At 34.9% G+C, this 27,524-nt stretch overlaps 1 protein-coding gene across 3 annotated transcripts; it reads right to left on the bottom strand.

The window, feature by feature from the left end:
- Positions 1–795: 795 nt before the first annotated feature.
- Positions 796–25,984, bottom strand: LOC136030389 (zinc finger protein 501-like). 3 transcript variants are annotated; one of them, XM_065709328.1, is made up of 4 exons: positions 25,888–25,984; positions 10,502–10,606; positions 6,880–7,071; positions 796–1,947 (listed from the first exon to the last, which is right to left on the bottom strand). In XM_065709328.1, exons 2-4 carry the CDS (start codon positions 10,542–10,544, stop codon positions 974–976), a joined length of 1,209 nt encoding a protein of 402 aa, XP_065565400.1. In that variant the 5' UTR covers positions 10,545–10,606; positions 25,888–25,984; the 3' UTR covers positions 796–973. The 3 variants fall into 3 exon arrangements, with proteins under 3 accessions (XP_065565400.1, XP_065565401.1, XP_065565402.1); XM_065709329.1 differs by having other exon boundaries at positions 25,726–25,976; XM_065709330.1 differs by lacking the exon at positions 25,888–25,984 and adding an exon at positions 19,559–19,843.
- Between the last annotated feature and the right edge of the window lie 1,540 nt (positions 25,985–27,524).

Genomic DNA, 27,524 nt, shown 5'->3' with positions numbered 1-27,524 from the left:
TTTACTAAATTGATGTAACGTTTGCAAATTCATATTGAAATCTAGACACAATAAAAAAAAATTAGAAATGAGAGCAAAATACAAGTGGAAATTTTGCTTGTTTTTTGATATTGTCAATTAAACAGCGGACAAAGAAGACATTTTTCAATGAAGATACCGAAAAGAAATAGAATTTAGCGAAAATACATAAAAACGTATTTTCCAAATTCTAGGAGAGGAGGCGAAAAATCAAGAGTCTATGAAAAAAAGAAAAATGATTTATTTTGAGTTTCATTGATAATTCAGGATATGCGCTTTCAAAAATATCTATTATCATTTGAAAATGTATTTTCACTTCCAAATACCACACAATTTTTATATAGTACTTCAATAATGAGGAATGGATTTGTCTTTAGCAGGGACACTTTCGACAGTCTGAGCCATGAAATCATTATTGATCAGTTGTCTCATCGCAGAGTTCGTGGCGAGCAACTGTCGTAGTTTTCTTCATACCTCATTAGCCTTTCCATCGCTGCTGAGCCTTCGTATCACAAAGTTCCAGTTCCATATGGAGTGCCTCAAGGTTCAACTCTTGGGCCTTCACCATTCCTCATTAACATCAACGACCTCTATCAACTTTTACTACCATAGCACCAACCGTCTGCTTCAGATTATGTCATATATATGAATCCCACATTGCACCAATAGCTACATTCAATAAGCATGAAGAATTTATAACATTCGCTTATGACAGTACGTTAGGTGCATTGGCTATAAATGAACAATCCCTTAAACTAAAGTTTACATAACACTGTGTTTAATAAAAGTTTACTGTTGGATTTAAAATTGTATTCATGCTTTGCTGACATAAAATAAAAAAAATCGCACGCATTGCTGACAAAAGTTTCCTGATAACATAAAAGTACTATAACACAACATTTTTCTCTAGCGCAAATTCTTTGATACATTGGACATGATTATTTGAACAAATATATTACACACTAATATACACACATGGTTTCCCATTAGTATGAGTTCTTTGGTGATAAGATAAACTGGAGCTTGAAGTAAAACGTTTCCCACAGGTATCACATTTGAAAGGTTTTTCCCCTGTATGCGTTTTTTTATGACGGGATAGCTTGGATTTCCGACTGAATGATTTGTCACATAGATCACATTCGAAAGGTTTTTCTCCTGTATGAATTCTTTGATGATACAATAAACTGGATTTTGAAGTTAGACGTTTCTCACATACATCACATTCAAAAGGTTTTTGTCCAGCATGAGCTCTTTGATGATGAGATAGACTGGAACTTGAAGTGAAACGTTTCTCACATATATCACACTCGAAAGGTTTTTCCCCTGTATGAGTTCTTATATGATTAGACAAGTTTGAACTTGAAATAAAATGTTTCCGACAAATATCACATTCGAAAGTTTTTTCAGCAGTATGAGTCTTTTGATGATGAGATAAACTAGAACTTGAAGTAAAACGTTTCTTACATATATCACATCCAAAAGGTTTTTCTCCGGTATGAGTTCTCTGATGATCCGATAGGTTGGACTTCCTGCCGAAAGCTTTATCGCATATATCGCATTTGAGAGGTTTTTCTCCAGTATGGGTTCTCTGATGCTCAAATAAGTTGGATTTTCGGCTGAAGGTTTTTTCACATATCTCACATTCGAAAGGTTTATCTTCATTAGGAATTTTTTGATGATCGGGTAGTCGAGATTTTTGGCGGAATATTTTCTCACGTATATCAAATTTGAAAGTTTTGTCTCCAATAGGAGAAACCTCATGTTTTGCTGCGTCATTTTCAACAAATACATTGATGTTACTTGATATCTCATGTTGATTATTCGAATCCGTTTCTGTTTTTACATATATTCTTACAAAACTAGGCGAGATAGGTGTTCCACATCTTTTTTTGCAAATATCAGTGTCATTGGATGTTACGGCAGGAACAACTGAAATAACATAAAATTAACTCAGAATAGATTACTAATTTGTATTATCTGTATCTCCCATGCTTGAAGAATTTTTTATTTATTTCGTCTTTTATATTGGCTTCAGTGTCAAAGATAATTTCTTAAACCACATTGGCCTGCCATAACATAAAGAAAGAGAACGATCAAAAATGAGGATTTTGAAGGCGAAATTAAAATACTGAAGAAAACACATAAAGCGAATATTTCGAGAGAACAAACGCCTTTCTTCTTCAGCGCGAACAAAACAGTATGATCGATGAAAAAACAACAACCAAAAAACAAGCACGGAAAGTAAAACAAAACCAATGAAAAAAAAAACAAAAGAATTCAAGAAAAGACCAAAAATGAAAAGAGTTAAAATCAAATACCTAACAAACAATAAAGTGAGTTTTTCGCCAATATCCGCGATTTGCACAAAATCCCAACAAATATGAACTACCATCGATGGATACTAACGAACAACCTTTTAATTCAATAACTTTAATTCTTTTAATTTTTGGTCTTGTATTGAATTTATTTAATTTTTTGGTGATTTTTGTCATTGGTTTTATTGTACTTTCCGCACTTGCATTTTCATTTGGCCTTTAAAAATCCCATAAATGATCGTTTTCTTTTTTTATGTCAATGTCAAGCTTTAAAAACTTTTAAAACTAGACAGTTACTATAAATTTAATTATAATGACTTATTTATAATCAGCGTGATGATTAACTTATAACGACTTATATTGATTGGCCATATCGTTGACACTTGTCGGCAACCTTACATTCTAAAGGTTGTCCGTATATTTTAATTTACCTAAACATGGAATTGTCTTAAAAATATTATTATACCCTATTATCCGTGTACTATATTAATCCTCTACTTTTACCAATCAACACAGCTTCTTCATATAAAACATTTATATTTACTTCTCAAATATGGTTACTATGTTGCCCACATACTATATTAAGCATGTGGATACAATATATAAATTTAATTCTACGGATGTTATGCATACCGTATACTATGTTATCCATGTTCTATATTAACTCGCAAAATTATCAATTAGCAGAGTTTTTTCACATAGAATAATTAAGATTTTTTAATGTTTTTTTTTATTTTGTCATAACACGTAATACTTTAAATAATTCCATAGTATATCCAAAAAGTTGATGAAGGACGGTCAAAGCAACCAAGGATTTATTTGCTTCACAGCGAATACTAGCTTTCTGATAAAGGCCTTTTTTGTTAAATCTTCTAAAGGAACGCTAGTTCTACATTTTTTAATTATCTTAGTTCTTAAGGATAGGTGCTCTGATGTGAATACCTCTCTCTTTTTACCACCACGACCTTGATGACTGTTTTGCGTGAAAAATTAAGCCATTTCCGGTGATCGACAAATTTATAAAATAAACTATTTCAGTTGCCAGCTTCCAATATTCTTATTCTTATCAGATAAGAAAAAGCGAATCAACTTGTAAAGAATTGTACTGGTCTACAGTATAACAACTATAAAATTCGGATCATGCAAAAAGTCTCTTAAAAATTCGAAGTCAAAAGTAATGCTAAAAAGCCTCATGATTTGATCATGAAAAAAATAGTAATAATAAAAAAAAAAATAATAATAATAAGGTTATGTCACTAGCGATGGCAATCATACGAAAACTTTCAGAATAGCAGAATATGCTTAATAGACAGGTCGCATTCCCGTTTCAATTTGAAAGAGGTTATTAAGGCAATGTTTATAAACAATCCCTGTTTTTACTTGAATTTAAAGTCACCCTTGTCTCGATGAGGATGATTGCACCCCCCAAAAATTATTCACTTCTTCTTCGGTTCTTAGTGTTCCATCAAAACAAGTGAAACGAAAGCTTTTTTAGAACAAATGCTACGACTACGGATGCTATAGTGGCGAATTACTAAATAGGCGTTGTATGCTATGAGGATACCATAAGGGCATATATATACCATAAAAGGCACATAATTTTTGTTATTTCACACTACTTGTATCTCTAGCTAAGTCCTTAAACCAGAAACATAAGAAAATTTCTTCTATTTTTAAAATCAGAAAATATTTCTAATAACTTCCAAAAGAAGAAAAAGAGTCCCGAATAAAATGAAATTCAAGCTTTTGTTTAGAGATTTAACTGGAAAACTAAATTTTTATGTCCTAATAATTATTACCCTCCATAACTTTTGTTAAATAAATGTTTCTTCCACCCTGCCACAATTCTAAAACAAGAGTAAAATACACCTTATAATTTTGGACACGCAAATTTACAGAAGAAGCTCAGGATATCTCTTACATACCTTTGTTCCCGACAATGGTCGACTCTAGATTAAGAGATTCAAATTTAGGTTCAGAATCTATAGATATACCAGGAGAAATAGTAAAAAGACGGGCTTCATCCTCCAGTGATGATACAGGATGTGTACCCCCAAAAATGTCTCTACCCTCATTTAAGGATGTAGCTTCTAAAAAAAATTACGGTATAAATCCCATAAAAACGGTCAAAACGAAATAATTCTGTTAACAGCACAACATTTAGAGTGCTTTATTTGCTAATGCTTTATTACATTTTTATTAGAATGTAACTTTATATTCAAATCTAGACACAATCAAAAAATTTAGAAATGAGAGCAAAATGTAAGGGGAAAATTTTGCTTGTTTTCTGATATTTTCAATGAAAATGCTGAAAAAGAAGGTATTTTTCATTGTAAATACCGAAAAGGGATAGTAATTAACGAAAATACAAAAAAAAGGTACTTTCGAAAATCTAGGAGAGGAGGAGCCGAAAAATCAGGAATCTATTTTAAGATGTCAGAATTAAGTTTGTAATCCCCATATGTGCCACGAGAAATAGCAAAATGATTTTTTTTTTTTTTTAGTTTAATTGATAATTTAAGATGTGCACTTTCAAAAAGATCTTATTATCATTTTAAAATATATTTTCAGCTATGAGAAAAAATTCAGTAGAAATCACATAAAAACACTAACAACACAATAATCTTGGTGCTTGTACAGCATATAAAATACTACACAATTTTTATATAGCACTTCATTAATGAGGAACTGGTCAGTCTTTTCAGGAAAGCTTTCGACAGTCTGAGCCATGAAATCATCATCTATAAGTTGTCTCATCGCAGAGTCTGTGGCAAGCAACTGTCATGGTTTTCATCATCCCTCATTAGCCGTTTTATCGCTGCTGAACTTTCGGATGACTGAATTTCAGTTTCATATGGAGTGCTTCAAGGCTCAAATCTTGGGCCTTCATCATTCCACATTAACATCAACGACCTCTATAGACTTTTTACTACCACAGCACAGTACGTTTGGTGCATCGGCTACAGATGAACAATCCCTTACACTATAGTTACAAATGATGACTAGGAAATTTATTTGGTTTGACAGGTGGGTGGTTTGACAGCCACCCACCTGAGATACGTGTGATTATTTGGACTTCTTCTGCATGAAAATCTAGCATTCAACCAGTATATTCGGATGACAAGAATCCATGTTCTAAGAGGAGTGGGATTCATACGGAAACGTAAGCAAATTTTTCCTTTTCTATTTTCCATCTTTTATACTTCTCTTTTATTTATCCTTATCTATACTACTTTCCATCTGCAGTAATGTCTACTTTTCCATCTTGACTCTTGCCCATCTGTAGTCTTTAGCTGAAAGCGGCAAAAGTCCCCCGGTCCACCAAATATGCTCCAGTCCATCTCTTAAACCTGAAGAATATGTATATACTTTCGTTGTGTTCAATAGCATTCCACTATTTCCGCAGACATCTCCCATCAAGTTTTTCTGGCATGTTTCAACGTGTGAATAAAGTCAACCCATATGCAGTTCGAAATCGGGATGATATACTTGTTCCTTCTGCCCCCTCAGTGCGTTCAGACTTCGATCTTGCCGTTGCTGTGGGGCGTGCCTGTAAATTAATTCCTGCTGGGGGTTCGGGACTCCCTTACTCTTGGTTCCTTTAAAAAACACCAAAGATTTTTGTCAGAGTAGAAAAACTGAAAATAAAAATGTTTAAATAAAGTAGTATTTAAAAGGATAATTACTAGAGTGGATTTTGTTTAATATGTTTTAAGAAGTTACCATTGGTTCTTGATACTGTTGATAAAGAGATTTGTTGATGAAAAAGGATGGCGTGAAGATTGATTGTCTTGGTATGAGTATTGACGGGGGGTGCTTATGGTCAAGAAAACTTCCAGAAGAATCGTTAAAAAAATAAAAGTTTTTCATATAATTTGAGCCAGAACAAAATGAATCAAAAATAAATCGTCAAATCAGGGTAACTCACTGGTGATTTCAACAAAACGTAAACTACCAGAAATCCTGGGCAAATAACACCCGGGTCACACTCCAGTTTCAATTTTAAAAGAGGTAATAATTATGAATAGTCCCTGTTTTATTCAAACTTAAAGTCACCATTGTATCAATGAGGCTGATTGCACCTCATGTAAATCATGTACTTCTTCTGCTATGAAAGTATCGTATTAAAAAACAAGTCATTGATTTTAATGAAGCACTAAATTGTTTTTATAAAGGAATGCTGTAACCAAGGAAGTGGATATTATAGAATTTTACTGTATACCAGCATATATTATTGAAAATTCGTGCGCATAGCCAAATTCTTAACATTAGGAACAAAAAAAATATCTCATATAATTAAAATTGGTACAGAGTTTTGTCCAGGGATTTAATTGAGGTACACAATTTTCTATGCCATTAATTTAACCATTGTGTCCTTTTCTTCTTTTCAAAAATATTTAAATTTTTAATTTCAAATACAACCAGGGCACTCAGATGCAACAAACAGATATCTTACATGCCCAGCCATAATTCCAACATAAGTTTAAATACACCTTTTCATTTAGTACATGTAAATTTACAGAAGTTTTGGATAACTAATGCATACCTTTGTCTTGATCAATGTTCGACTCTAGTTTAACACGGACAAAACTAGTCTTACAGCCAGCAGACACGGTAGGAGAAATATAAGGATGATCGGCTTCATGATCCATGGGTAATACAGAATGTCCTATTCCAAAACCATCATTTTGGAATAGCAAATCATCACCATCATCATTTGAGGATGCATCTTCAGCTTCTACAAAATTACAGTGAATATCACATAAAACGCAAACCACAAAATTAGTCTGTTAAATGTACAACACATTACAGTGAAAATTACAGTGAAAATGTACAACACATTTGTAATTCCATACAATTTTATATAGTATTTCATCAATGTGTAAAGGTTTAAAAATGAGATAATCATACAAATTCAACAATTTGGTGATGATAATAGCCAATTATTGCAAGTTTTGTAAAATATTTTCTTCATTGTGGCCGAGGCAACAGTCTAGCAATGAATTAAATTTCTTAAATCTTAAAAATAACGACTCGGTAGCAAAAACTTCAAGCTAGATTTGAAAATAATCCAGTTATGAGTAAAAAGGCGTAAAATATTCTGCTGAGACACAAAAAAACTTTCAAGATTGCACTAGGATTGGCTGACTAATTTTGTTTTGGTCATTACACAGTAAAACACTTTATGGTAAAAACTATAAACAACGCAAAATGTAACTCAAGCAAAAAGTAACTAAACGATGTAAAGAAAAACAAAAGTTTTGGAGACAAACAAGCACAAAAATAACATCCATTTCATGCTAGTAGCAAATATGTGAAAATCACAAGGTAACAATAAAATTCAAGTAGTTTCAGCGTTATCCGTTAGTTGCTACGTTGATTTTAGCATTAAGTTGCATTAGCCAATAGTCTTGTTTTTTTTTACACAACAGTTCAATGCTAGGTAGATGATGGCTCCAATTAATTAGAGCCCATTTATTTTGACATTGCGACCCCCCCCCCACCCTTGTGGAAAAATAAAAGGTGATTATTCTGAAATCTGAAGCGAATAAATCGACGGTTAAATTGTTCCTGAAAAAGCAGGTAGGGGCTATGGGTCTGCTGCTTCTGGTTATAGCCTTTTTTCTAAATAGGTTTCTAATATGATAATTAAAAATGCCATAAAGGTAAAACAAACTTTTCAACAAAGAATTCGAGGCACACCCCTTCTCCAAATAAAGAATCTTTATAGTAAAAAGTAGCATATACATTACTAAGAATATAATTATTATCTATATTACTTTGTCAATTTAGAATTAAGAGCGACGCAGCTTAAAGGTAGGATGGCTTTTGATAGGGACAGGTTTGGTAAACAAGAGATAAGAAGGGTATAACCTTACACAGGTTATTAGAGACCCAAAGCTGAGATACTAGACATACTTTTCAACATTTATGTTTTTTTAATCATTTAAGCAATTTCTAACAAATACAAAGCTGAAACAATAGGGAAAATCTTTTCAAGACAGTGGAAATCAATTCTGTGAATATTTCTTGATATTATTCCACTATCTTGAAAAGATTTTCCCATTGTTTCAACTTTGTATTTGTTTGTTATGAAAAGGCAGTGTGGTCTTCGTCGCTATTTTTATGCAATTTCTGCCTACTCAACACCCCACCCCTTTAGGTTAAAGTTTGCCCAGTTCTTTCCTAAAAGTTATTTTGAATGAAACAAACAATGACAATCGGAAATTCTACGTTTTCTTTCTTTCCTTGAAAAAAAAAATCACGATTACATTTAAGATTACATTATTTAAGATTACAAGAAACAGAAATGTATTTGTTGAAGCAAGAAAATTGAAATAAGTCATTTGATGTCATGGTACAAGTCAACATTTGTCGTGTAATGTCAGGATACGTTAGAATCCTACCTCACTAAACAAATAAACCCAAGAGTTTTTTTATTCAGAATTCAAAATTTGCTGTAACCATAATATTTGAGTAGGATACGGTAGTTTTAAGATGATAAATAGGTAAAAGTAAATTTGTGAGAAATAAATTTATATTTTAGGAAAATAGTATGCAGTGCTAGCAGTGAAAAATAGCGTGGTTTGTTTAATTGCTCCTGTTATCTTGTGAAGTTGTTTCTTTTCTTATTGGGAATAGAATGTGTGCTTTAGTAAAAAAAAATAATGAAATGGCTTGTTTTGGTGTTCTTGCTTCAAGCAGTAGTGCTCTTTTTTTCAAAAGACATTAAACGCAAAATTTGATAACAGAAAAATAGAAGAAAAAACGTAGGACGTTGGGAGAATGTAGGACAAGTTATGTCATTTCGAAGTTAATCCTAGTTTCAAAACTGGTATCCCCCCCCCAAGAACGACCTTGTACCGAGAATATTTTAAATCATTTGTAGTAGTTATAAATTTGGGTAACACTCTTGCACATTGCCTCTCCGGAACTAAACAATACAATAAAAAAAGTGTAGAATCATTTGATTCCAAGTATAGTGGTGCCTGCCCTTATAGTTGCTTCACTTGTTTTGTGTCAACAAACAACACATTACTTTTCCGTTTTTCACCTATTTAATAATAATATAAAAGTAAAAAAAGATAAAGGATACGGCATTAGACTTTATAGTCCCTACCGGCGGTGCTGATATCCGTTTCTTGGCCCTTCAGCCAGGAAGTGCAATGGGGGGTTGGGGGCCAACCATCTTGTGCTTTCGCACACCCTTCCTGTTTACCTTCCCCAGATTTCTCCAGGTACCCATTTAAAGCTGGGTCGACTCTGGCTAAGCTTACAGAGTCACGCCATTGACTCCCGTCCCAAACTGAACAATTGGGTACACTGGGATTCGAACCCGTGTCCTTTAAGACAAAGGATCCCAAATCTAGTGCACCAACAGACTCGGCTAGGACAGCTTATTAATAATAATATAGGTACAACAATTATTCGAGTTCTTAGCCAAAAATCATGATTTTATTTGTTTAGTGGGATAGGATACTATAATCACTTAAAATAACTCAAAATTATCCTCAAGTCAAAAAGATTAAGTTTTGGAATGCCCCTAGCCCTGTGATTTTTATCTTTTACCTAGGCAAGGGCATTGCTAGAGCCCCCTCTTCTCAGTGAGGTCCTGACAATTCACGGTAAACTAACTTGGAGCTTCTAATTTGTATATTTTTTGGTCGTCTTAGAGCAAAAAGGGATTTGATTGTTATTGTTAATATCAGGGTTAGGTGGCCTAATCGGATAGAAAAAATAAACAGCAAAAGAAATTGTTTTTCAGCTCATGGTCATTAGTTTGTGCTTACTTGAATTTTAAAGTCAATCCATTTTTTTTAAAGAAACGAGAATAATCTTTTAATCGCCATTTAATATTTATAATGGCTAGCTAGGAAGAAAATGATGTTACTGTAACCAGTCATCCGTTCATTAATATATAAGTAATTATTAATCAATTTGGATAAAGGCAAAAAAGGCAAAAATTAAAATACTTTGTACTTTTTTATTAATTAATAGTAAATAGGCTTTAAAGCTGTTTAGTCTATTTTTCAAGTAAAAGTAAGTAAAAGTGGGGAGCTGTAACAATAAACAAATAAGTAAACAAATAAATAAATAAGTAGGGCACTGTCCAACTTTTTGAGCAAAATGAGGAGCAAATTAGCTCTATCATCAATAATACCAATTACCTTGCTTAACTGTAGTGATATCAGAGAGGCTGGGTGTTTCCATATTTTACCAATTGAGTCAAACACAGTGGCTTTCTCTTGGCTGTCCCAGGGAATTAATTATACCTAGAACCAGAATAATTAACAAACTTCAATGGCGTATCTTCAATAGAAAACAAGGATCACGAATCCTAAAAAAAAAAATTGAAGATACAAGCACAAAAAGCATACATCAACAGATTCTAAAATTCTAGACCAATTTAATAACTTTTCTATTATTATATTGACCAACTAAAACAAATATATTTATAAGGTAAATAAATTGAACGTTTTTGGTCTATTCCAGAAGAGTATATTGCAAATGTTAAGTTTTAAAACCCTTTTTACAATATTGGACCAATGTATAATTTTGCTTTACAGTACCATACTTGGAACATTTTGGCCCCTCAGATGCAAGTCAGCATATACCACCTAAATATGGAGACTCACAACTGGCACACATTCATAAATTCCGGTAGGGAGGCACCCTCCTCCCCAAGTGAAAAATAAAGACTAAAATAATTCGCACTGTTACGACTAGGCTGCTGCATGTTTGTTGTGCTTAGTCTTCAGATTTAAATTGAATGAAGCAACATTCGTCATTACCTTAACAAGCAGTGAAAAATTTCAACAAAATTTTATTTGAAGACATAAAATTGCCAAATTCCTTGCATATACTATGAGAAAGTTTTTGGATGTTATGTAGATTATAATCAGTACAATAGTAAGGCCAAAGTAAGAACAAAAAGAGCTATGTGTATTTTTTTACTTCTTTTTTCCCCTAGGCAATTTGTCTGGAAGGAGTTGTTGTGATAATTTTGAAGTGGGATCATTTGATCTAAAATTGAAAACTCCAGTGGTTGTCTTGAAAGTCAAATGTGATTGGAGGGCAACTAGCCCAGTCTCGTACTCCTATTGCTGCCTTTCCCCAAAACACCATCAAACCAAATTTTGGCACAGCCATTTTGTTCAGCATTATTGAAAGATCCAATAACTATGCCTCTGGGGATGACCTGGCCCCAACTGCCCTTGGGACAAAAAATGTAAATTATGAAATTTGCCTATTGTTTAAACACACACACACACACACATATATATATATATATATATATATATATATATATATATATATATATATATATATATATATATATATATATATATGATATTTATTCACACTTAAAGCCTTTATGTACCTCAGTGTATATAAAATACAACAACATAAAGATTTCAAACAAATACACACATTTAAGTTCAAGTTAGATTATCCACCAACTCATCCTTTGCATACGACCTAGAGAAACTCCCCCTTTCCCTCAGACCATTTAATTCCTTACAAACCTAAAAACGAATTAAATCCTCCTCCCCCTCCTCATCTCCACACATTGGGCAAAAGTAACAAGCTGCCTTTAACTTAACCCTTCCTGGATACTTTCTCGGGTAACCAAGTGGTAGAAAATTTTCCCTAGCTAATATTATCCACTTTAGTTCTTCCTTGTCAACCATCGCCTTAAAATAAAGTTCTTCCTCCCGTTCTTCCTTAATCCTTGCATAGAAAGAGATACAAGGATGGTGTTATATCACAATGCCATTTCTGGATTTCCTAGTTCTCTTAAAACAGTCCTTACCTGTTTAAATACAACTCTTACCCTTTCTAGCCCGATTATTTCTTTTTATTCCACTGCCTTGCTTCTTCACAAGTTTCTAAAATATGCTAATAAATAAAATTTATGTTAAAAATTATTTTATTAAAATAATGCTGCTTTTAATAGCCAATCTTCTTACAGAGATTCTAGTTTCTCTGAATACTCAACCGTACAAAACTGCATAATAAAATAAATTTATTTATCTCTGTTTTTGCTTTTTTACTTTGATCTGGCTTTGGTCTGGTCATGGGTGCAGGAAATGCTGGGAACTTGTTTCTTATTGGGATCTGGCAGTCACAAACACTTGGGTCCTTTAAGAAACACATGGGAAGTTTTTTATTAAGAGTAAGTGACTACCAAGAGCCACTCAGAGCAAAGGCAGATGAACTACATAGGTCACAGTTACTGCCTTATAATCTGTATTGCTCTCTAACAGCCCACGACGGTAAGGAAAAATAGACTGGAAATTATATTTTTTCTTTGATTAATTTATTTGCTAATACAAAAAGGGAACTTTAACGGAAAAAGTGAAAAACCCGAAAAAAACTGACTAGTTATTTCACAACTAGAAAAAAGTGACTACCCAGAGCCACTCAGAGCAAAGGCAGATGAACTACATAGGTCACAGTTACTGCCTTATAATCTGTATTGCTCTCTAACAGCCCATGACGGTAAGGAAAAATAGGCTGGAAAATATATATTTTCTTTGATTAATTTATTTGCTCATACAAAAAGGGAACTTTAACGAAATTAAATTTAAAAAAAACAAGTTTTTTCAACTGAAAGTAAGGAACGACATTAAAACTTAAAACAAACAGAAATTACTTCGTATATGAAAGGGGCTGCTTCCTCACCAACGCCCCGCTCTTTACGCTGGAAGTTTGACTCTTTCTCTCAACTCTTCTTTTTAAAACAGTAAAAAACTTTAGCGCAAAGAGCGGGGCGTTGATGAGGAAGCAGCCCCTTTCATATACGACGTAATTTCTGTCGTTTTAAGTTTTAATTTCGCTCCTTACTTTCAGTTGAAAAAACTTGTCTTTTTTTATTTAATTTCTGAACGTTTTTGAATCAATGCATGTTTTGATTTTGGCTCTCCGCAGAGGAATAATTAAAACGAAATTTGCATTTTTTTTTTTCGGCTAAATGGCTTTCTCATAATTTTGATCGACTGATTTTGATAAAAAAAAAAGAGCGGAGGAGGAACCCTAGTTGCCCTCCAATTTTTTGGTTAATTAAAAAGGCAACTAGAACTTTTGATTTTTTTACGAATCATTTTATTAGTAAAAGATATAATTTTGTCCCAATTCATTAAGAATGACTCCTGAATCACAAAGGCCGTAGAATAAATAGTTGACATTACTAAAAATACTTTAGCGTAAAGAGCGAGGTATTAGGAGGAGGTGAACCCCTCATATGGGTTTAAGTTTTAATGCTGCTCCTTACTGCCAGCTGAAAAAAAACTTTTTCATATTTATTTTTTCCTTGTTTTTTTTTTAAGTAATGCTAGTAAATCCTGCGCTCCCTTCACGGAAATTTTCTTCCTCCATGACTAATTCCTCGATGGGAAACTTCTACAGTAGGGCTCTCTGATACGCTGAATCTGATGGTGTAATTTTTGTTAAGATTCTAAGACTTTTAGGGAGTGTTTCTCCCTATTTTCTAAAATAAGGCAAATTTTCTCAGGCTCGTAACTTTTGATGGGTAAAACTAAACTTGATGAAACTTATATATTTAAAATAAGCATTAAAATGCGATTCTTTTGGTGTAGCTATTGGTATCAAAATTCCATTTTTTAGTTTTAGTAACTATTGAGCCGGGTCGCTCCTACTACTACTACTACTACTACTACTACTACTACTACTACTACTACTACTACTACTAACTCACTGCAGCACCAATCCGCCTGAGGCCAACACAGCTACGCACGCTCCTCCTCCAACCTAATCTATTTAAAGCCTCCCTCTTTACACCCTCCCAGGAAGTTCCCATTTCCTTTAAATCTTTATTTATGACATCCTCCCAACCCAGACAAGGACGACCTGCTTTCCGTGTAGCCCCAGACGGTTGGCCAAAAAGGACAATCTTCGGTAATCTGTCATCCTTCATCCGTAGAACGAGGCCTAGCCATCTTAACCTTTCTTTCATTATAGCCCCAGAAAGCGGGATTGAACCACACTTTTCGTACAACCTACTGTTTGAAATACGGTCAGTCAGCCGGGTACCCAGAACAATCCGTAGGCAATTTCTCTGGAAAACATCTAGTAAATTTTCATCTCCTTTTCGGAGTGCCCATGCTTCAGAGCCATATTCGACCACTGTCATCACTGTAGCTTCCAATATTCTAATCTTGGTTTGTAGGCTTATCTTTCTATTCTTCCAAACTTTTTTTAACTGTGAAAAAACACCCTGAGCTTTAGCTATTCTACTTTTAACATCTTCACTGCTCCCACCATCTTTACTAATAATACTACCAAGGTAACTAAAGCTCCCAACCTGATCAATCTTTTCGTTACCTAATGTCACCTGTTCATCTTCACTTATTCCTAGCCTTAGTGACTTAGTCTTCTTAACATTAATTTTCAAGCCTATTTTAGCACCCTGAACTCGTAAAACCTCTAAAAATTCATTCATTTTGCTCACACTTTCATCTAATATGCTTAAATCATCAGCATAATCTAAATCCAGGGGCGTTCTTCCTCCCCATTTGATTCTATGGTCTCCAATTGCCTTTTCTGTGCTCCTTAAGACGAAGTCCATCAAAATGATCCATATAAAGGGGGATAGAACACAACCCTGCTTAACTCCTGATTTAATACAAAACCAGTTGCTAACCTCATTTCCTACCTTAACCGCAGCAGTATTATTCTCGTACATAGCGCAGATCACTTTAATGTATTTTTCTGGTATACCATATAACGATAAGACCTTTGTTAACGCTGTTCTATCAACAGAATCGAAAGCTTGCTCATGATCGATAAAACTTAGGACCAAAGGTGTTTGACAACGAAGGGACTTCTCAATTATTAACCTAAGAGTGAAAACATGGTCGACACATCCTCTACCTTTTCTAAAACTGCATTGTTCTTCCCTTAAAACTTTGTCTACAGCATGTCTCAGTCTAAAAAGTATCATATTACTCAGTAATTTGCTACCTACAGAGACCAGACTAATGCCTCGATAATTACGACACTCACTCTTGTCACCTTTCTTATACAGTGGTTTAATTAAGGTTTTCCTAAAATCATTGGGTACTTCCCCTTTTTCAAAAATCATGTTCATAATCTTCAGTAGCTTATTCCTAACCTCAGAGCCACCATATTTAAGGAACTCATTAATCATACTATCAGCACCTGGGGCCTTATTATTTTTTAATCCTTCTAGTACTGTCGCTAATTCTTCCTCACTAAACAAATCTTCCTTCACATCCAAGGTATCACAAACATTTTCATTTTCATCTATATCTTTTCCTGCAACTGTATCTCGGTTTAGCACATTCTCAAAATGTTCCACCCATCTTTCTTTAACTTTTTCCCTTATCACTAATTGTGGCCCCATTTCTACCTTTAACTGGGACTAGTCCGGATTGGCTACTCCCTTTCAATTTATTAACATGCCAGTATAATATTTTACTATTATGCCGTCTAGCCGCATCTTCCAGATCCTCAGCAATTTTATCCATCGCCTCCATTTCACATCTCCTTGGTTCATGTTTTAATGCTTTCTCCACTTTCTTTACATTCCTTTTGTTCTCATACGACCTATCACTCAGATAATTCTTATACAAACCCCTTCTACTCTCTATTAAACCTAAAGCTTTTTCATTAATATTCCTAGTTGCTGTCTTAGCACTCTTCCCTAGGACACCATCAGCAACTTCACAAATTGTTTTTCTGAAATTATTCCATCCATCTTCCACATTGTCAAATTTTAAACCCTCAAGTTTAGTACTCAACTGTTCCTGGAATTTTTTCTCAAATTTTCATCCTGAAGTCTACCAATATCATAACTTTCCGAGAGGGAGTTACCCTTCCGAAATTTCAGCTTTAAATTAACCTTAGACACCACTAGATGGTGATCTTTACTTTTAACATCAATAACAGCACTCCTATACACCCTAGTATCTTGTATTGATCCTGCTAGTCTTCTGTTTACATTAACATAATCAATAAGGTTTGCTGTCTTACCATCACGTGAATACCATGTCAACTTATGGGCCATTTTGTGACCAAACACCGTATTGGTTATAACTAGGTTGTTATACCTACAAAATTGCAAAAGCCTATAGCCATTACTGTTTTCTTTTCCTACACCAAATTTACCTAGGCTAGGATACCAGGCTAGGCTCCTTACTACAGTTCGTTACCACGAACTGTTTGAAAACTGAAAAACCCGAAAAAACTGACTGTAGTTATTTCATAACTAGATAAAAGTGACTACCAAGAGCCACTCAGAGCAAAGGCAGATGAACTACATAGGTCACAGTGACTGCCTTATAATCCGCAGTGCTCTCCAAAAGCCCATGATGGTAAGGAAAAATAGACTGGAAATTATATTTTTTCTTTGATTAATTTATTTCCTCATATAAAAAGGGAACTTTAAATGAAAGCAACAAAAGTAAAGCAAAACTTATGGCTGCTTATGAACAGGAATAACAAGTGCAAACAGCGCTCAGGAGTAAGTGCAGTGAATCGCTGGTAAACTTGCGCCTAAGATAATTGATGTCCCTTCTCAGTTTTTTTTTTTTTTTTTTTTTTTTTTTTTTGAAAGGCAATCAATGACTTCTGATTTCCTCTATAAAACAGGTAATTCAACAGGTTAAGTATCATCTGCCCTTTCTTCAGAACAAACTTCTAGTGCTGCTTCCAGCATGCTTTGAACTGGACTTATGTACAAAAAGTTTTTCTCGCTTTCTTCAGAGTTCTCCTGCCTCTCTCAGAAGAGTGTCACTAGTTTCGTTCTTCTACTTAGCCATCCCTTTTTTTGTAAAATGTCAGACTTTATCTTTACTATTTTTGACTTCCTCCAGGCCAAGTCCTGGACAGAAGTAAAGCCTCTTTCTTTTCAGCTCTAAGCTTTTCATTTTCCAATTCATCTTGCTTTTGTCAAACAAGATAGGCTATAGTTAGTTACTAGCTCAAAATGATCTGGCAAAACATAGCAGCTTCTTTCTGATTTGCACAAGCACAGGTTTGTACCTATAATTGCGCCGAGAATCAGCAGCCAAAGCTTTAGCATTTAAGGTCCGCTCCTCTGTGTGAGCTTGCAAGCTTGTAATCAACTGAACTGAACAAGAAAATCTGCGCTCTACATCTGCACTTCCATGGCAGAGCAACAGAGCTACTATTCAACCCAAGGCCTGATATTTCACATCATCCAATAGTGTCATCAGTTTTAGGACCTTTTTCCAAAAGCTTTCGATTTGTGTAATGTTTGTGATTGGTGGCACAGAATCCTACCATTCTTTCTGGACTTGTATCGGCTTGTAATCTGGCTTTGGAAAGTCATAGAAGGTAAGGCTTCAGAAAAAGTTGTACTGGGCTTTTCTCAATCAAATACTATACAGCAACTTTGACATGCTTCCTAATTCCCAGGAAATTAAGTTTCCTATCTTTCAGAGTTGCTTTCAAAGAGCTAAGGGCTGCCAGAATTCGCTTGTTAATAAAAGGTTGGTTATATTTAATTATGTGCCATCTCCACCTTCAAAGATAATGACAAGGCAATAGTTGACATCATCAGCTGTACAATCTGCCCTAGTAGAACTATAACAAGCATTGCAACTCAAAAATTCAGCAAATGAATAAATTGATCTTGTAGTTAAGACACTCCAGTGAATGCAGTGGCAGTACTTGCAGGCTCAAAATAAGCTCAATTTAAGCTTTTATTGTCGACTTTCTGATCCAACTGACAGTTATCATGTACTTCAGACTTGACATGAGATATATGGAGCACTTTTTCTTTGACATGAATTCCAGGACACATGCAATCAGAAACAGCCATTACTTGATCAAGTGAATTCCAGCTTCTCCTGTGGTAGTCCACCTCATGGCAACGTGTGTTACAGGGGGGGGGGGGGGTACTTAGTGTTAAGTTAGGGGGGTTTTCTTGATATAATGTAAGTTGCAGAGGATCATCGCCGGTATAACTTATGGAGATTCAACTTAAGATTACGTCATGGAAGTTAAATAAGTGAGGGATTGGAACTAAAAGACTCACTGTTAACTGTCAACAATGTCCAATATTTTCGGCGTAGAATCATCTTAGAGTATAATATTCCCTTGAGAGCATTGCTAAAGACCACGTAAATTATACTTGGTTTCACAACAAGTGTTGGCTTCGCAAACAAGAACAATAGAATAAAAAACAATGAACTTTATTTCAGTACTTACATACAAACTTTCTGGTAGATGCACTACAACAAAAAGTGTATTAAAATATACATAAACTCTGTCTTACAAGTAAAATGTTGTTCCTGTAAAGGAACAGTTTTCTTACTTGAGTCTGGGCATTGACTAACCTAAGAACCTTCTGTCTTTTTCATATGTACTCGTTTGTTATGGGATGTTTGATCTCCCTCTAACCAGAACTCTAAACCAGAATTTACCACAAACCAGGTTCTCACGATTTTGCAATAATGATCTTACTGAGGTATTGTGTTGTCTTGACATTAGAATTTTATTTTAACATCAGCTGCTAAAATCAAAAGGGAAGAAACTTTAAGATTTGTTGATGTATGCTCCATTTTATGGAGTCACAAAGCAGTAAAAGCTATTTTTTTATCATGTCATTTGTCTGTAGTTTTTAGCTAAATTTTTACTATTTAGACATTGGGTTTTGAAGTAACAATTTTCTAACCATTTTGATTATAGGGGAAACAAAATGTTTAATGTTACATGTGCTGTATGAGCTAGTATGCCACCAAGCCTTTAATTTTACCAGGTACTGGCTAAAACCGCCATAACAAGCTGGCCATATGCTGAAAATAGTAACCATGCAATAATCACATTGAAATTCCCCAAGTTCCTGTACTCATCTTTGGAACATCTTATGCACTCCATTTGATGTTGCAGGTACCAATATCTAAAAGAATTTTGAACACTGCCTTTTCTTTTCCGAGTGAATTATTGACCAAACTCTCTTATTAATAGCTGAACTATAACTAGCAAGCATTAACAATCTCTCAAATGGAAGTCCTTCATTTTCAAAACACTGGTTTCCACTCCTTCAACCTGTACTGATTTCATATTCAAAGTTCTTTCATCCCAATAGTATTTGTGCTCTGATCATATTCCGAAAAATGACAAACGTTGTTTTTTTGTTCATACAACTAAAATTTCCCAAAAATAATGATAAATGCCCCCTGTCTTCAAGTACATAATTTTTTAGGAAGACTTACTTGACAACACCAGGGAACATAGTTCAAGAGACATCAGCATCATCCTTAAATGAAGCAGTGGCAAAAGAACTAGCTGTTATCTTAAAACCAATATTATTTATGTCCCTGAAACCACATTTCTCTTGCAGAACATCTCAAAGCTTCTTCTCTGGTACAGTATTTGCAACTTGTTTTGGGTTGATGTTGATGCAGTGAGACTGAGTTGACAAGGATTTTAGCATGGTATTTGGCAGCTTAATCAACTATCACAATCACTAATCTTGGCACACCACTCTTGAACCCCCTATTCCCTACACTCAGAGTGACCAAAAATAAGATAAAAGTGTTAGATAAATTTAAAAAACTTTCCCATAAACTCACATTTTGATGCACACAAGCAATCATGGTTGCAGCAGTTGCTTCAGCCTAGTAAAGGGTGAACCTCCACCCAGACCATGTAATTTTGCACCCTTTTGGGATGGAGGCTTAAGTTGTGGTGTTGTTGATCATTTGGTCTAGGATGGGGGTTTGTGGTGTGATCCTGTAAACTGAACCAGAGCCAACCCAGCTATAAATAGGTACATAGAAAAATCCAGAAAAGCAACAGGAAGGGGCTACAACACAAGGATTTACCCCAACTACCCATTGCACTTCCTGGCTAAGGGCAGAGAGTCAGGGATCAGCACCACCAGCAAGCGTGGAAAAGTGGGGTAGCATGGTAGCAATACTACTTAGCAGTTTTCATGGCCAAATAAAATTTATCAGCAGATTTTGTCAGAATATACCTGTGCTTTTACTATCCATGAATTTTCAGGGATTTCCTTCAAAAATACCTGCCCCCCCCCAAAAAAAAGAAAACATTTTCTCCAAAAACCACCTTTCACCCAGGAGTGCCATCCCTTCATGATTTATCACTAGCAACTATCCACCCCTTGTGACTATCACTTTCACTTTACTTGACATAATGTTTTAACTACTTTTCAAAATGTTATATCAGTTATTTTCTAACCTTCCAATACCAGACAGAGATCAGTGAAACATGGACCTTTCTTCTTATGTTAGTAAAAGGATACTGCTCATAAGATTAAACTATTTCGTCAAAGACTCTCTTGTGAGTAGTGGTAAAGAATTTTATTTGAACTTATTTATCTTCAGTCTGATTCTGAACATCAATACAAAGAGGGTTATTTTGACAGCTGAATACTAAGTTTTAATTTCAATGGAGTTACAATGAAATCAAACAGTTCGTGGTAACAAACTGTAGTAAGGAGCAACCTGGCTCAATAGTAAACGAAACTCTAAAAAACGGAATTTCGATGCTAAAAGATATATCAAAAGAATCAGATTTGTATGCTGATTTTAAATATATAAGTTTCATCAAATTTAGTCTTTGTCATCAGAAGTTACGAGCCTGAGAAAATTTGCCTTATTTTAGAAAATAGGGGGTAACACCCCCTAAAAGTCATAGGATCTTGACGAAAATCGCACCATCGGATTCAGCGTATCAGAGAACCCTGTAGAAAAAATTTCAAGGTCCAATCTACAAAAAATGTGGAATTTCGTATTTTTTGCCAGAAGACAAATCACAAGTGCGTGTTTATTTGTTTTTTTTGTGTTTTTTTTCCCCAGGGGTCATTGTATCGACCAAGTGGTCCTAGAGTGTTGCAAGAGGGCTCATTCTAACGGAAATGAAAAGTTCTAGTGCCCTTTTTAAGCGACCAAAAAAATTGGAAAGCACCTAGGCCCCCTCCCACGCTCATTTTTTTACCAAAGTCAACGGATCAAAATTTTGAGATAGCCATTTTGTTCCGCATAGTCTAAAACCATAATAACTATGTCTTTGGGGATGACTTACCCCCCACAGTCCCTGGGAGAGGGGCTGCAAGTTACAAACTTTGGCCAATGTTTACATACAGTAATGGTTACTGGGAAGTGTACTGACGTCATCAGGGGGATTTTTTTGGTTTGGGTGTGGGGTTCAGGGGAGGGGGTATATGGGAGATCTTTTATTGGAGGAATATTTCATGGGGGAAGAGAAATTCAATCAAAAGGGCGCAGGACTTTCTAGCATTACTAAAAAAAAAAAAAACAATGAAAATATAAACATGAAAAAGTTTTTTCAATTGAAAGTAACGAGAAGCATCAAAACTTAAAACGAACAGAGATTATTACGCATATGAGGGGTTCTAAAAATACTTTAGCATAAAGAGCGAGGTATTTAGGAGGAGATAAATACTTCACTCTTTATGTTAAAAATTTTTTAAGCAATTTCAACAATTTATTCTACGGCCTTTCTGATTCAGGGGTCATTCTTAAAGAATTGGGACAAAACAAGATTTAGTGTGAAGAGCGAGGTATTAACCAGGGGACCAATCCCCTCATATATATAACCAAAAATATAACAATATAAAAGTTTGTTATGTAAGTTAATTCTTAAGTTGCGTATTTTTTTACTAATAAAAACGTTCGTTAAAAATTAAAAGATCTAGTTGTCTTTTTAAGTAACCGAAAAATTGGAGGACAACTAGGCCTCCTTCCCCACCCCTTATTTCTCAAAATCGTCTGATCAAAACTAAGAGAAAGCCATTTAGCCAAAAAAAGAATTAATATGCAAATTTCATTTTAATAATTTATGTACGGAGAGCCAAAATAAGACATGCATTAATTCAAAGACTTTCAGAAATTAAATAAAAAAACAAGTTTTTTGAAATGAAAGTAAGGAGCGACATTAAAACTTAAAACGAACAGAAATTACTCCTTATATGAAAGGGGTTTTTCCTCCTCGACGCCCTGCTCCTTGCACTAAAGTTTGATTCTTTCTCGCAACTCTACTTTTTAAAACAATAAAAAACTTTAGCGTAAAGAGCGGGGCGTCGAGGAGGAAAAACCCCTTTCATATAAGGAGTAATTTCTGTTCGTTTTAAGTTTTAATGTCGCTCCTTACTTTCATTTCAAAAAACTTGTTTTTTTATTTAATATCATTCTAAAATGGAAAAGGTATATACATGACCATTATAAAATCAAAACAGGGTGAAATCGAAACATATGTAGTGAAGGGGGTATCAAGGTATACTGTCAATCTTGTTTAACCACATGCATCTCTAAAATTAACCAACTGAGACAAAATCAAGCACCGGAAAAGCTCAAGCAAAATACATAATTTAGACAATATATTTCAATATTAGGGGGGATAATGTGTAGTTTAGCAGCCATCAAAATGTGTAAATATGACTATTCTGCATGTTATGAAGTAAGAATTGTTATCTTAAATATTTCCTTCTCATCAGCAACAATTCTAGGCTTCTACCGGGTTGTTGGTCTAAGACAGGTAAATTAAGCTCCTTTGAATAAAGTCAGAGCTTAAAATATCTCTTTGGAAGGTGTTTCCAGGCTCCTCTCTCTAATCCACACCTCCCTTCCTAAGGTTAGGAAACTATATAAAGACAAGACTATACCTGTTTTAATCTCAAGAGAAAATAATGTTTTAGTTTGAGTCTAGGTATTTAGGTCTGTAATTTTAGATTTTGGAAGAAATATGCTGAAGTTAAATACATAATAACTGAATGCATGAAGACTAAAGGAATTGATTTTTTGCCATGCATCCTCTTCATTTAAAATTTTACTTAATTTTGCAATTTTGGTATGAAAAAAATTAAGTACCATAGTTTTCTTTTTTCCTTGAGAATTGTATTTTTTATACAACCTTTTATTTTCAAAAGTGTTCCCCTCCCTCTCCCCTCACCATTGCTATTCTAATGCCTTCCCCCTGTAATGTTTTTTGGTGGGCATCCATTCTTGACTGAGTGATTAACAGTATGATGAACTGCAGCTAAGGATCTTTCTACACTCTAGGAAAGCATTAAGTAGGTGAATAAAATTTTACAGAATAGATATTCTGGCTTAATTAGGGCATTGGAAGTTTGTTTAAATATCTAGGCCTGCCTTCCACACTTCTAATGCTTCAACAATTATTAATCCTGAATGAAGGCTATTTGTGAGATAGAAATAATAGAACTGAAAAAGTTGTAATAGAATTTAATTTTCCATTCATAGCTCTTCCTAGGTATAATGTTCTTACTGCAAAACTTGCACCACCTAATGCCCCTTCTAATGATGTACAATTAAGCTATAGACTGTATTCAAAGTCTGAAAGCAGGTGAATCAAATAGAAGTGACTCCAAAAACATAATTCATAAAAGTTGGCTATCATAGCCAAAAGTGAAAATTTGATTAATATTACAAGATTATTTTTTTCTGAAGCTTTATATTATTTTAAAAACTGTTGGTCTTTGCTTTGTTCTTGTGAACAAATTTTTAGTTACTTGACTTCTCTTTGATGGAAAATGAATATTTGCACAAGTCTTGGACAAATAGACAAAATCTAGGACTGGGAGGATTCTGGGACTGTTTTAAAATTTTTAGCTCTAAAGCTTGTAATTCAAGATCCATGTCCAAAATTTGAATCAGAATATGTTTTAGTATGTGATAGCCAATCAATACCTGGAGCATTAAAATCATCAACAAGCACAATTTTTGAAAATACCAAGGAAAGGTCACTCAAATTATCAATATTTTATTGGGTCCTGGCATCCAGGATTTGGCATAGACAATAGATATGCCCAGCATTTGATATAGGATTTCCCCAAATCAGGAGTTAATGACCCCCTCCCTCATGAAAATTCATCCCAAGATGAATTCTCTTGATATTTTCAATTGAAACATGACCAATGTTATTTGGGTTATACTAACTATATTGTTTCAGTTTTTGTGTAAAAAATTATTTACATTGTAAAATTAGACCTGAATAACCATATCCTTACTGATGATTTGACTCAAGCTCAGAAGCCAACCAATCATAATTCATCTATAGTGAGGTAGGTCAGGATTAGGGTACCAACAGCTATCCAGTGTTTGGCATAGGCTATCCAGCTTTATGCATAGGCTATAATTCAGTTTTCGTGAAAGCAATTAGTTATATTGTAAAATTGGAGCTGAATACTCATATGCATCAGTCATAAAAATCAGTGTAGATAACTGAGAACAATGCTGGCTATACCTGTCATCTATGCCAAATGCTGGATACTGGGACCCAATAAAATATTGCTGATTCAAGTGAAGCTCAGAAATCAGCCAATCATTATTCATCTGTAGTGAGGTAGGTCAGGGTTAGGGTACCAACAGCTATCCAGCATTTGGCATAGGGTATTCACCTTTATACATACTCTATGTCAAACACTAGATATACCCAGATTTGGGCATAGGGTATCCAAAAATCAGGTGCTTGTGGTTGATTGGAATGCTCCCAAAAAAGAATATGATCGGTGCTATCTAAAAAAAAAAGAAAAATCAAGAGCAACAATGTTCTTTTATTACCATGTAAGTGTAATTCCTATAATGTATTTTATAGACTGTAGTAGCCTAGGCCTACAGAGTTGAAGGGTTCCACACTTTTAATCAACCCTTTGATATTGTTGTTTTATAACAGTAGACTCCCCAGTATCAAGGAGAGGTTAGCATATCTTTTATAATCACACCCAATGCAAAGAAAAACAACTCTTCAGCTTAAAACATAAAAGCATCAAGGTTTACATAGCCTACTACACCTATCATGTTCACAGGCAAAAAGAATAAATTAGCAAAATCTTGCTTCAGCTTGAGTGAACTACAAATCATACTTGTGACTTTGAGAGGACAAATGAATGCCTCAAATGAACTAGAACTGGCACCTGGTTTTGGTCCTTAGCTTCCCTGCAAAAATCCTGATTTGCCTAGACTAGGTACTAGGCTATGTCTACTCCATGTTAAGTATATCATATGGCCCCTTCCATGAAATCTCCACTAAAAAGTTATTTGATGACCTATTGAACTTACAGAATAGGATCCAACTTCAAACACACATAACAAAGAGGGCTTCATAAGTGTTAGAAGGAACTTTCTCAATTGTCAAGAAACAAAATCTAGAGACATGAACTACTTGGATTAAAGAAAATGTGCCTGTGTCAAGGCTTTGTTATTTACATTCTATTTTTTGTAACCTATCCAGTCATACACAAACTCTTGTTTTTAGATAGGCCTAGGCCTATTGCAACCCAACAGTATTGAGGCACCACAATATCACAATCATATTTACCATGTTGGGGCTCCATGTCATGTTTCAAGAGAATGGAATGATTAAATAAAATATTTACAGCTGAGATTCTCATTCCAACAAATTTTTCTAGGCAACCCAAGGCCCCTACAATTTCAGCCTTGAGGATTTGTGTATGACTAAGCCTATTGCTCCTTCAAATGGGGCTATTTTGCTCCAGTGCCTCTTCATATGAAATCCATGTATGTTGTTGTATGCATACCTTGCTCAATTATCTAAGCTCAGTGGCTTCCATTGAATAGATAAACACCACGGGGTAAACCATCGATGTCACGTTTCTTTTGTATTTTGAATTTCAGTTGTTTTTGCGCCTCCGGCCTATTTTAGTTACCATCCAGATGGCTGTGCTGCTTCGCGCTATATTATGACCGCAACAGACCTACAACAGGCACTTAAATAAATGTGTAAGCTTATAACTTAAACCTCTTGATGAGAAAACAAAAAAACTACAATTCCCTCTGCTCACTAAGTCCTGACGTCCAGTCAAACCTTATTCTACCACATTTTGTAAAATGTACCAGGAAATTTGTGCTTGTACCAGAATGTACCTTTAGAGGTGAAATGTACCAAAGTGGTACAACTGTACCGCCGTTGGCAACACTATTTTCAGGCACTGGGTTTGAAACGTGTTTTGAGCGGCTTCGACAACAATAGTTTACAGGGTCAACGTGTTCAACCCAGCAAAACTATAAAGCGTTTTCATCTTAGGAGTTCCAAGCATGTTGGACACAGGTTTCTCAAAACTGCAACGTACCAGAATAGTATTGTTAAACACGGTTTCTGAGAAGACATTTACCTTTGTTTAACAAAGCACTTCCTCTCAAATTATCAGAAATAGGGAAGGAGGGGTCTCTGAGCCTTCACTTTGAGACATATCGTATTACCTTAAATTACCTTAAATCGCAGCTTGGAGCGATATAAAGATTATCCATCCTTGTGATGCTCCATGAAAAAAAAAAGAATTCGTTTGGTGTAGATTGTGGCTGTTAGACTAGACTCTTATGGAGGACTTTACAGCTTCCAAATTGTAAAAAAAAAACTCCTGGCAGAGCCATTCCCTATCAAGGTGGGATTTGAACATGTCAGTTGAAGTAGCAGAAACTGTTTCCTCAGACAGCTAGTTCCACATATTGATGATTCTTTGGCTGAAGAAATAGCTTCTATGACTACTCGTGGAACGCTGCATGGGGAGCTTCAATGAATGTCCTATAGTACCAGAATGCAAGGGCTGTGCAAAGAGACCGGGAAGGGTGTTTTTACAGAGGATTTTTTTTGGTTAAAACAATGTCAACCCTTTTCCTTCGGTATGTTAGCTTTGGCAGCTTCAAACGACGTAGTCATTCTTCGTATGGAAATTTATTCATGCTGCTAACCCTCTTAGTGGCACGACGCTGGACATCCTCAAGCAACTTCTTATCTTTTTTGAAAAAAGGGACTGCCAATGACATTCCGACCTCCAAGCGTGGACGTACAAGCGCCTTATATAACTTCATAAGAACTGTTGTGTGTCGACTGGAGATGGTTCTTTTTATGATACCGAGGGTTTCATCTGCAGAAAATGAAAAAGACTTCGCATGGCTGCTAAACTTTAATTGGTGATCTACAATAACCCCAAGATCTCTTTCATTGGAAACAACAGAAAAGAAGTTGTCCTGAAGGAAATAATTATGATGCTTGTTGTGTCTGCCAAAATGGATTACATGGCATTTGTTAACATTGAAAGTAAGGAGCCACACGTTAGCCCATCTTCCTAGACTGTCAAGATCTGTTTGAATTGATTGCTGGTCAGAGGGAGTAGCTGCTTTTCCAACTAGTTTTGAGTCATCAGCATAAATGGTA

Source organism: Artemia franciscana, chromosome 8 (assembly GCF_032884065.1).
Source record: "Artemia franciscana chromosome 8, ASM3288406v1, whole genome shotgun sequence".
NCBI classification, from domain to species: domain Eukaryota; kingdom Metazoa; phylum Arthropoda; class Branchiopoda; order Anostraca; family Artemiidae; genus Artemia; species Artemia franciscana.
Note: the sequence above shows the minus strand (reverse complement) of the source record. Positions and strands in the feature narration are given on the sequence as shown.

Bases quoted from the DNA above. Each gene is read 5' to 3' on its own strand.
- LOC136030389 (XM_065709328.1), bottom strand. From the start codon at position 10,544: ATGGAAACACCCAGCCTCTCTGATATCACTACAGTTAAGCAAG. The intron at 7,072-10,501 runs GTAATTGGTATT...GTAATTTTGTAG, and splicing joins TATCACTACAGTTAAGCAAG to AAGCTGAAGATGCATCCTCA. The intron at 1,948-6,879 runs GTATGCATTAGT...ATGTTATTTCAG, and splicing joins GAACATTGATCAAGACAAAG to TTGTTCCTGCCGTAACATCC.